At 27.9% G+C, this 12,529-nt stretch overlaps 1 protein-coding gene across 2 annotated transcripts; it reads right to left on the bottom strand.

The window, feature by feature from the left end:
* Nucleotides 1-5,113: 5,113 nt before the first annotated feature.
* LOC139427015 (uncharacterized) lies at nucleotides 5,114-12,025 on the bottom strand. Of its 2 annotated transcripts, none has more exons than XM_087154652.1 (3): nucleotides 11,951-12,025; nucleotides 8,173-8,265; nucleotides 5,114-7,164 (listed from the first exon to the last, which is right to left on the bottom strand). In XM_087154652.1, the coding sequence occupies exon 3, from the start codon at nucleotides 7,136-7,138 to the stop codon at nucleotides 6,509-6,511; it is 630 nt and encodes a 209-aa protein (XP_087010778.1). In that variant the 5' UTR covers nucleotides 7,139-7,164; nucleotides 8,173-8,265; nucleotides 11,951-12,025; the 3' UTR covers nucleotides 5,114-6,508. The 2 variants fall into 2 exon arrangements, with proteins under 2 accessions (XP_087010778.1, XP_087010779.1); XM_087154653.1 differs by having other exon boundaries at nucleotides 8,231-8,265.
* Nucleotides 12,026-12,529: the final 504 nt, after the last annotated feature.

Genomic DNA, 12,529 nt, shown 5'->3' with positions numbered 1-12,529 from the left:
GTTTAAACATTATGCACTGATACATAAACTTCGTTTTCAAATGCATTTACAATCCGATTCGATATCAGTTATTCTTTTTTATTGTAGCCGGTTAAAAACAATTTGGTTTTATTGTATTTTTCTTAAGTTATTAAAAATAACTTATTTATTAGTCTTTCAGCCATCACACGATGCTTTATAAAATCTATTTCTGATTGAGGAAGTATATTTTGCAAAATACAAATAAAGTTTTTGGCACTCGTATGAATAAAAGCATAGACTTTTAGTTTCATAAATAATTATGAGACAAAATAGTTAAAATCATTAAAGCTATTTATTTGGGAATAGGTAATAAAATTACAATACTTTAGTTTAGTAGTATACAGTTTGAAAAGTGATAATGTTAAAAAAGTTATTATATTAATTTCTAATGGCTTAAAATATTTTAGCTACAGACTATTCTACAGATCTGCAACCTAAAATCTTATAATTTTTTCATTCATTTACAATCCTTGAATTATTTATCAAAAGTGTTAAAAAAATATCAACGTAGTAATCTTGAAGCTGTAAATATATATTTAACTTCAAAATATCTATCGTAATTTTAAAGACACCATTCCCAGCAAAATTTCAAGTGGACGAAAGAATTCTGAAGAAAAATTTGAGATAGTTTAGCTATCTCAAATCCTTGACAACTACATGACTACAACTATGACATATACAATCACATTTTACTTACGACATTTAACAACTGAAATTAAAAAAACTGCACCAAATACGTGGAAATCATAGATCAAAAAATTAGGTGGTAGTTGATATCTCACCCAAGCTTTGAAGGCGAATTTAGATTCTACCCTTCTCTTAGAGGCTTGCATCTTTTTTGCATCTAAGTCAATTACCAGCAAAATTCTCTATTACTAGAGAAAATTAAAAATGTTTTTTATATATCCATGTGTTTTACCTCTTCTGGTTCAAAAATTGCTTAACGAACCTATACTTGCCTATTTGCCTAACTTATTTGTAAATCGATTTATTTTAAGTTCTTTCTGATCCTATCACGCAATAAAACTGATAGGGGAGAGGGGGGCACATGTGAACAAATTTTTTTATTTCTTCACTTTTCGAAAAATATCATCAATATTTCATAGTAAAAAAGTCCATATGTTTAAATAGTCTTTTCTTTGTCTTGTGGAATTTTTTGAGATTTTTCAATAAAATATTTCTTTACTTTATAATATTTTAGAAAAATGACTTCAATTGTTCACATGTGCCCCTATTGGGGGCACATGTGAACAGGCCTGGGGCACATATGAACAAGATTAAAAACACTAAGCAATCATCATATTTGAAAGGAAAAAAATCCTTAATATAACAGATATAGATACGCATTATACTCAGGGGGCTGTAGCTTACTATGTGAATTTAAATTGTACAACAGTACTGTCAATAAGAAAATAATTTTTCAGCTGTACAATAATTTTTCCGTAATTGGGTTTTTCGCAACTTCATGTTCCACGGGTGTTGTAATGGGCCTTTTTCTTTCTTCTCGAATACTCTTTCATGCTTTTTTTTCATTTTTTCTATCTTTTCATTTGTAGCTTTAGCAATTCTATTTTCTCAGGTGTATCAGTTAATATGCGTGATGCGCGATCAACCATTTAATAAAAAAAAATTTTAAAGGAAAAATTAATAAATTAATTATGGAAAATTAAATAATGATAATTTTAAATGCATACATATTTTTTAAACTGAAAATATCATGAGGATAATAATCTTAATACTAAGTAGGGGCACTTGTGAACTGTTCACATCTGCCCCAGATGTTTTGTTCACAAGTGCCCCCATCATCCTTCTTAAACCTAACTTGAAAAATAAAGAACTTTTAATTGAGTAAAAGAAAAGATTAATTGTCATAAACTTACCTGAATGTTCATATAATGATCTGCAATAGTTAATTTTAGTTTATTAGTTGATTTATATTATGCTTTCCCTTGAAGAAGCGGGCGATTATAATATATGCAACACCAGCTGATACAAAGAAATTGTCAGAATAGACCAACAAAATGTCTCATTGTTCTGAAAGTTTTTCAGAGAGGTAGGACTAGTACTGCCTTCAATTGAAAATTTTTCGAGATTTTTTATTTCAAATAATATTGGTAAAACATACCATGTTCACATGTGCCCCCTGTTCACAAGTGCCCCCCTCTCCCCTACGTGTCACTTTTCTCACTGTAACTCATCTGACAGCTAACTGAAACGGGTCACTTTTCTCACTGGTAACTAATACTTGTCACTTTTGTCGCTGTTAACTGATCTAACAGCTGAGTGATACGTGTCACTTTTCTTACTGGTGACTGATCTCACTTCTAGCTAATAAGTGTCATTTTTCTCACTGTAACTGATCTAACAGTTAACTGAAACGAGTCACTTTTCTCACTGGTAACTAATACGCGTCACTTTTGTCGCTGTTAACTGATCTAACAGCTGAGTGATACGTGTCACTTTTCTCACTGGTAACTGATAAGTATAACTTTTTTAATTGGTAATTGATCTAACAGCTGAGTGATACGTGTCACTTTTCTCACTGGTAACTGATAAGTATAACTTTTTTAATTGGTAATTTATCTCACTGCTAACTGATACGCGCCCTTTTTTGATCAGTATATATATATATATATATATATATATATATATATATATATATATATATATATATACGACCATTAAGTATCATTAACTCGAAAAAATTAACAATACAATAAATAGACCCTTTTTAATAGCCAACAGGGCATAAATTTTCAAGACTTAAGATAAAAAGAAAATTACGGATATTTAAGAATCCCACCGTAATAATCTAGTATCCTTTAGAATATCAAATATTCCATCCATCAAATAAAAGAAATTTACTACCTCACTGCTAACAGATCCGTGTCACTTTTAGCTCGGTAATATGCTTAAATGTGATATTTAAGTATCATAAACTTAAAAATATAAACAATGCAATAATCAGGTCATTTTTAAATAACCAGCATTACATAAATTTCAAGGCATTAGATATAAAAAAAAACGGTAGTTTATGATATTCTATTCCGTCCGTCCGTATATTCCATCATAATATTTTATTATTCATTAGAATATAAAATCATCAAGTGAAAGCATCAGTATTCTAGTCAACTTTTCAGACAAAAACATTACCCTGTTTTTCAAAGCTCTTTTCAAAAATCTTAAATACTTTTAAAAAAGCATTATGTATTAATGCTTATTGATCACATTAAAGTACAATGATACAAGATGTATACAATAAGAATATTTATAGATTAGCAGAATAGACACTAATTTATGTAAACGCATTAGCAAACACAATTAGACATGTGCATTTTTAACACACATGTGTATTTTTTACTATTTCCCCTTAAACATAGGTAATTATAAACAAGGAAGAATTGGAATTATTTCAGACTTAAAATTCAGCAAAGGTTTTAAATATATAAATATGTTTAATTCAAACCATATAGTTTTAAAACATAATCAAGGATATTACATAGTAAATTATAATCAAACTGCATTTGTATGCGGAGTAATAAATATATTATAATAGCATAAACAATAAAATAGTGATGTGATGCAAATATCTTTTAATTAGTTAACGAAATTATTTAGAGCTATTAAAGTAAAGTGGGGAAAATACTCGTAGTTCACGTCTGCTCTAAGATTACATCGAGAACGTCAATAACGTACAGAGAGGGTACAAATATTTTAGGTTAATGTCGATTTTGTTAGATCAGCAACCAAGTGTAATTTGGTTGTACTGAAATGTATTTTTTAAAAACCTTTGTCAATAATTTAATAAGTTGTATTTTTATTAATTTCGAAAGAAATTGTGACATTTTTTGCACCATTTAATTCCATTTTGCACCATTTAGTTCCATTTTGCACCATTTAATTCCATTTCGCACCATTTAATTCTATTTTGCACCATTTAATTCCATTTTTCGCCATTTTATTTGCACCATTCCATTTAATACCATTCAATAAAATCCAGTCATTAAATAATTTTTTAAATAATAATGTTTAACTCGTTATATTTTTTAAGACAAATGTGCTGAATATGCTCTAATAAATGTTAGTTTTGCCCGTTTTCAATTTTACCCTTAATTACTCGTGGTGTAAATTTTGCGTAATTTTGCGAATTTATCAATCACCATAAATTGTCTACTTTGTTCCTTGTATTTTATATTCAACTAACCCAAGGAGGAGCATTATTGTAAGGTGATTATGTTCACTTCTATGATTTTTTCAGTTTGAGAAATGTATAAAATATATGAAATATAATAATATTATACATAACAATGTATAAAATAAAATAAATTATTTTTTATTCTTTGAATAGTTTCAGTTATAATTGTTGAATTGTTTTGAAGTACTAAAAGTAAATATCCCACAAAAAATAAGGTTCACATTAAAAAGTCCTTGAGCCATACACTATGGACAACCAGTATGGACTCTTGTCGTTCATAAAATATTGTTTTTACACTCCTTTAAAATATCCTCATCAAGAAAAGTCGAAAATAATGTAAAAATAAAATGTGTCAAATGCTTATAAGCTAAATCTAAAAAGATCTTCAGCAGAAGAAACTACATGAAACCAAAAAAGTTTTTCTTGTACTTTCTGATATAAAATGAGTCAAGGGCACATAATTTTGAGTTTAAGGGACTAACTGTAGAAAATAAGCGAAAACAAAAACAAAAAAGAAGTTTCTCACTTAGTTTCGGAAATAAAATTAGTCAAATACATTTGAATTGAAGTTGAAGTGATATCTAACTGACGAAGCTACACGAAATTCAAAAAAAAATTCTCACGTAGTTTCTGCAATGAGTCTTAAATTAATTTCAGAAACTGCATAACAGATTTTAAGAAAGTCAACCCAAAAGTATCTGATAAATTCTACACACTGACATGGTGCGTTTTTAGCTGCTTATTATTTCATGATGAAGAGATGATTTCAGGCATGGATCAAGGATCAATGCATGATTAAACTCATGTTATTTCTAATGTTAGGCATACATCGATTGCAGAAACTATTTTGATGTTAATAAAGTCAACCTTAAAGTATCTGGTAGATTACTTTCAGTGTTTTATTTTTTTTCTATTATATTTCATTATGATGGGGGCAGGAATTATGTTTTTAAAAATTCATTCATTTTGTTTCTGTATTTTTTTAAGCTGTAAACTAATAGAATGAAGGTATAAAAAAGGGAATAGATGCAGTCGTAATGCTTTACGCAATAAAATATATATTTCGAAAAGCACAATATACATCAGACCTAATCTGAGGTTTTTACCAACAATCTTTGTAATAAAATAGCTTATAATATAACTTTATAATAATATCAAAATCAGTGGTCGGAAGTAGCGCGCTACAAGTAGCAAAACTACTGTAGTCACTATTTTTTCCCTCCGTCGTTTGTAGTGCAGTGCGCTACTTTTTAAAAGAAGGAGCGTAGTGAGTAGATACCTGGCAAGCAACTACTTTTAACTTTAATTGAGTAACGAAACAAAGTTCAAAAGCAAAAAATTTTTCGAATTTGATTGGTTCAAATCCTTCGCGGGCCCGTCAACACACGCAATGAGATTGTCTCTGTGGCAAAGAGTGTGATGCTGAAAAAAATTCGGTGCGAAATCGGTCGAGTTGTTCCTGAGAAATCAAAATGTCTGACTTTTTAAAATTCAATTTCACAGGAACTATGAAGTACGTTTTTGTGTCTGATTTTGAAACTTAAAATATCGTCTGTATTAATTAATTAGTATATTTGTGATACATCCTCAAACCATTAAAATTGAGTCCTAGAACGTGAAGATCCGATCATTAGATCAAAAGTTATTCGGGGTAATCCTTTTTTTTAATTTTTCGCACTGTACTTTACTTCTTAGGGATTTAAGAAAACATTGATGACTTAAATCACAAATAATTGATAATTTTCCAGCATTTCGTAAATTAAATACTTACTGTCGAGAAAAGCATGGAGTTTGCAGGTTAAAAGAACAAATTTGTAAGAAGTGCTTTAGAATAAAAAACTACTTCATGTACACATGAATTGAAACTTCTTAATAACTTCTCATATTTAACCAGGCCAATTTTTTATTCAAAATCCTTCTGAATATTGAAAATTAAGTTCTCCAGTTAAATTTGTCTTCCAAAATCTGTGAAGTAGTGACTACGTTTCAAAAGTAATTAGTAGTCTCTACATTTAAAAAAAAAGTAGTTGTAGTCAACTACATTTGTAATAAAGTAATTGTAATTAACTACAAGAAAAATGTAGTTTTCCGACCACTGATCAAAATATATGAAATAATTAGCAGAATTGTCAAAAATAACAAAAAGAAAAATTGGAAAGGAAAGTTTAAATATATATAATATATATTGTATGTGCTAAACAAAATTTATCACGCAGAAATTTTTATTGTTTGAGTTAGTGTGAGTAATTAAGGGTAAAAAAATACTAAATCCCTGATGAAAAAATAAAATATTTACACTGAAGCTTGGTTTTGTAAGTCGTATTTTTCAAGAAATTTGAAGTGATCACGAATATCGCCTTCTTCTTCGCTATATCTTAGATTAACATTTTGGTTTGAGTGAACTGAAACATTATAAGATTTTTTTCCTGGCTTACCAACCGGATTATTACGCCTCATTGGATAAAACCGAAATCGTCGTCCTCTTAAATTTAGAACAACATTTTTTTGATAGTTACCAGCAGCAAAATGCACCACAGCGCAGTTTGCTTTATCGCCATTCTTAAGGATAATCGTCACAGTCTTCGCTTCATTCTGTTTATCAACAATGGGATCAACTGGGATGTTGTTTTCTCCAACAATGGGATTAACTGGGTTGTTGTTTTCTCCAACTATGGGATTAACTGGGATGTTGTTTTCTCCAACAATGGGATTACCTGGGTTGTTGTTTTCTCCAACTATGGGATTAACTGGGATGTTGTTTTCTCCAACAATGGGATTAACTGGGTTGTTGTTTTCTCTATCGATATCAACCCTAACCCGCATAGTTTTGCAATCGGTATCTTTAATACTGTTCTTAAATTCGTTCAGGAATATTGCTGAGTCTCTGTTAGCAACTGGAACAACGGAGCATCTAAGACCCATGTTTATTTAAGAAGGTCAGGTTGATCCTGTAATTTGAAAATTGTAATTACAGTTTGAATTCTTTGAAAGACGATTGCTATTACACAGATTCAAAGCTGATCAGTGCCGTTCAGAAAATAAAAATTTCAAGCTAATATATAAAAATGCGTAAAATTTCTAAATTAAATTTACACTATGAAAAATTTCGGATCAAATTCCGGTAAAAAGTACCGGCATTCAGGATGCCGATACTTTTTACCGTAAAATCCATTTTCACTCGAACATGTTGCGGAAGAAAAAATCTGATATATCGTAATTTTTACAATAATAATTATCGTAAAATCCCTGAAGCACTCGAATTAAATAAATATTGCTGCAAATATTACGGTATAATACTTTACAGTAAAAATGGATTTTACGGATAATACACCTAAAGTGCCGGTACTTTACACCACAATTTGATTCATAATCTTTACAGTGTACATCACTCAATATATTTCATTTTTGGTTAAGTTTAGTGAAATTTTGTTAGGAGGAAGGTTGTGATGCTTTTCATAAAAACCACGAGTCCGAGCAAAAAAATATTTAAGTTAAAAAATCGAAAAGTCAACTGTTTTCTGTTAGATTAGCAGTTAAGGAAAAAAAATTCGAAGGAAAATTGGAGCTTTAATGTAACTACACTGTCCTCTCTTTTTATCGTTCCTTGTATTAATGTGATATTTTAAATATTCTAAACACAAACGTTTTCGATACTTACTTCAAATTTTCTTTCAATACTTTCTTCAAGCTTTTTAAATGTATTTTAATTAACCGTGCCTTAACAAGCTGAATATGAGATTTTTTTTTCATATAAACCACGAGTTCGAGCAACATAAAAAATTATTTAAGTTGAAAAATCGAACTATCAACTGTTTTCTGCAAGATTAGTAGTTAAGAAAATAAAATTCGAGGGAAAATGGGTGCTTTAATGTAACTACACTGTCTTCCCTTTTTATCGTCCCTTAACTTTATGTGATATTTTAAATATTGTAAAAACAAACGTTTTCGATATTTACTTCAACTTTTCTTTAATACTTTCTTCAAACTTCTTAAAAATGCATCAGTTGAACATACCTTAACAAGCTGAGTGTGAGATCTGTTCCTAAAAACTGAAATGATAAAAAGCAAATTAATTAACATTTAATTTAATTGAAAACATTACTTGCGATTGCATAAGATTTAGTTTCTTTAAATCCTAAAACATGAAACAAAGTAAAAATCAGCCCATATCAAAGATATTTTCCCACACTTCAACAAGCCTCATGCTTAGATATAACTTGCTTTAATTACCTAAAATTTTAAAATACAATATTCCATTTAAGACTTTCAACATCCCATCTTAAGACTTTCAACATGCAAACTTTCAAAGCAATTTTTTTTTTTTAGTGTGTGTTAAAATTTACATTTATTTTTAAATATTTCAAAATAAATAATTGAATAAATAATACAAAATTAACCTGAACAATATTATTGCAAGAAAATTGAAATACTAAAGTAATAAGGTCATTGTCCATGTTTAATTATGCCCCGATACGGGCACAATTCCAAGAAAACTAAAAATTAACGGTAGTTCTAATGTGTTCCTTTCTAATCATCTAGGAATAGGTTAAGCTGTTTATATACACGATATAATCTACCTTTTTTTAAGTTTTTCAAATAATAACGTGTTAATTTCGTATATTTTTTATTGATCCATTGCTGTTAAAAAATATATATTCTTCAAACCTTAATACACAATTCTGTTTTTGATATCTTTTAGGTTATCTTTGATGAGTTCCTTATAAAAAAAAAAGATTTTCTACGAAAAAAACAAAAACTTACCTACTCTTAACGTGGCTAACTGGGATTTCTAATACTAGCAAATAAATTTTTACTTACCATGATTTTCTATATATGAAGCAAAAGCTTATCCGTTATTAATATGACCAGTGATATCTTTAATGCTGACGAATACATTTTATCTCACCACAATTTTTAATGCACAAAACTAACACTTACCTGTTTCTAAAATAGCCACTAAAATTGCTATTGCTGATAAATAAATTTATCTCATCAATAAACTTAGTTTAACAACCTTGTTCAGCCTAATTGTTTTCTCTTGAATCATTAATTTAAATTTATTTCGAGATAATTATATAATGTAAATTATGATACAAATTTTGTAAACAATTTCTTTCTTAATGAAAAATTTAGTTTGATTCATTTTAACTAAAATTATGTAATTAAAAACTGCCCCACAAAAATTTTAAAAAAAAGTTAAATAAATAATCTATAACAAGAACGGACGATGTCATACAATATGCGCATATAATTTTAATCCACTTTATTTTCAACCACAAGAATTATTCAGGGCACTTTCACTTTTAATCTACTATAATTATTTTCATCAATAATAAAAGAAGATTTTCGAGTGTATATATATGATAACATTGAAGAAATATTGACTTTGATGTTTTCTAAAGTAGTAACTATGAGATTTCTTAAACTTCAACATTATCATAGCACATCTGATCCTCGTTTATAATTTAAAGCTCGTTGAACATTAGTATCATTCAACTATTCATAATATCGTAAAAAGCAATCATCCTTTAACTCAATTACAAGACAATATATTTCTATTCGAACTGAAAATTGTGTAGTTTAACCCTCAATTAAGTTTAAAGCGATTTTGTAAGTTAGAATGGTATCAAGATACTGATATTATGGTCCGAAATTAGATGAAAGCTTGAATCCATTAACAACAAAGTTTTTGCCATCCCTTTGATTTTTTCAGATACATAAACTAGCTTTAATATCTGTTTAGCTACAAAAATATAATGATTTAATTTTAAAATTTTAGAGATGTCTCGTTTTTCTTTCTTCTTAACTTAGTATGTGTCAACTTTAACATTTATAAATACAAGTACAATGACTATTTCAATTAATTTATGACTAATAATATTATTTTATTGCAATGAGATTATTTTATGAGAATGAAACTATCGTCTTCGAAGAATGAGAACAACAGGCATGAATTTAATTTAACAAGAGTCGAATAAGATATATATATATATATATATATATATATATATATATATATATATATATATATATATATATATATATATATATATATATATATATATATATATATATATATATATATATATATATATATATATATATATATATATATATATTTAAATTTATAATATATAATATATTTAAATTTTTAGTCACCTTTTACCTATGTGAAAGTAATAGTAGAGAAAGATTTCACAATAGTAATAGTGATAGTGATTCAAACATCCCAAGTCTAGCAAATAATAGAACGTAGTTACTTCATTTCCTTCTGAAGAAAAGAACAAAAACAATTGCCTAAATTCAAATGATCTGAATTTTTTTTCCAGTTTAGCGTAAAATTTCAGAAAATGAATCTAATAAATAAATCTAACTGAGTTTCAAGTTTTGAATCAGTTAGCTTAACAAGCAAATTGATTTGTCTATTATCCAATCGACGACAACGAGAAGCAATAAATTAGAGCTTTCATTTCCTTAAATATTTATTTACAAATACAAATATTTATTTTTCCATATTTATCAAATATAATATTTATATACAAAATATTTATTTTTCCCTAATTATTTGTTTAATCGTTAAAACAGTCTATACCATAAAAACTCGTCGTCAACTATTCTGACGAATTTGTTAAGATCCCTTTATTAACTGTACCACAATAATAAAAATATGCTTATCCTATCTTTTTTAAAACGTTAAAACAAAAAAATTTTCAGATGTTATAATTACAAGAAGATAATCTTTAAACTACTAAAATCTGTAAAAAGATTTATAAGCAAGCTCACAATAAGACTTTAACTGACCTTTAAATAGTATGGCGTATATAAACAACTCAATTTATAGACCATATTATTTTCGATAGATGGCAACATAGTATGGACATAGCTGTCGGTTTTCGGTTTTATACCCATATCCTCTAGTAGAAAAGAAATTCTCAAAAAATTCCCGCACTGCATATTAATGACACTTTTGAAAAAAAAAAATTTTTGTTAACAAAACAAAAATATACGATATTTAAACTATTCATTTAGTAATTCATTTTTCCGTTCATATGGAAAAAGTTTATCAGAAATTTTGGTTTTCAAAATTGTAGCTCTTATTACCACAAATTTAGTAAAAAATACGGAACTGAAAAGTCAATTTAGGCAAATAAATAATTTCTATGCCACTCTCTATGATATCATGATAAAATTACCTAATTTTATCTCATGATATGAAACCATATTTTATTGTTAATTTTACGAAAGCGCTTCGGTAAAAATTACCGAGCTTTTAAGTGTTTCTACAGAACTTAAAACACGTAAAATTTTACCATATGCTTGTAGTTTTGACCATACTTTTTTAATCTCAGAGTGGTTTTTTCGAAATTTTTCTATGGTTCGAATAGTTAGTTATAGGCATAAATTAGTTTTTTGATTGTGAATTTTGAGTTAAGTATGGAATAATATAAACTATTAATTTCACTAATTATGTGAAATATATTATATCCAAAATGTTTCGATCACTTTAATTACGTTTTTGAACTAAAATTAAAGTCTGCCGTTGGAATAATTTTGGCACCAGCTTCGAAAAAAGCTTGAAAACATTATGCCCGTGACAAGTAAATAAATCGCATATATTGCATGAAAATTATATCTGAAAATATCTTGAAATGATTTAAAGTTGCTTGGCAAATTTAAAAACAAACACTACAAAGATGTTAAACAAATAAGTCAGCGAAATTAAATATTACTCACTACGATGCTAACATGGACGTCTAACAGAGATCCCGTTTGTTGCAACCTTATAAGTCGCAGAACATTTATATAACTGAAGTCCAGAAAAATTATATTTAGTTGCTCAGCTGGCTAACGCATGCGCTTGCTTAGTGGATAATTTATTGATTTAGATTCCAGGACTTGTTGCGGGGGAGTTAGCATGAAGAAGAATTAACGTTTTTAAAAGATGCAAAATTTTAAAATCTTAAAATTTTTTAAATAATAAATATTGGCTCATAATTTAGAAGAAAAAAACGTGCATATATTTATATGTATAATTGGCTGACATTTGCAATAAAATTTTTCCAACAGCCGTGCTAGTAACAAAACTGAAAATCAGTTTTTAGCAAGCAGTTTGAAATGCAGTATTGAATTTTATATTTTAATTTCTAATGATACATTTAAGATACGAGGTCTTGAAGACCAATATGTGGAAAATTTAATTTTATAGTTCTGTAACTCTGGTTATGTTCAAACTGCATTTATCGTCTTAAAGTTAGCTTTAACTTGTTGATTAAGTTCAATCATATAATTAGTAACTTTTTGTTCTATTGTTTA

The sequence above is a fragment of the Parasteatoda tepidariorum genome, chromosome 11 (genome assembly GCF_982258835.1).
Source record: "Parasteatoda tepidariorum strain Cologne lab strain chromosome 11, Ptep-v5.0, whole genome shotgun sequence".
NCBI lineage: Eukaryota > Metazoa > Arthropoda > Arachnida > Araneae > Theridiidae > Parasteatoda > Parasteatoda tepidariorum.
Note: the sequence above shows the minus strand (reverse complement) of the source record. Positions and strands in the feature narration are given on the sequence as shown.

What these genes read in the sequence shown, in the direction of transcription:
- LOC139427015 (XM_087154652.1), bottom strand. Translation starts at nt 7,138, where the DNA reads ATGGGTCTTAGATGCTCCGTTGTTCCAGTTGCTAACAGAGACTCAGCA.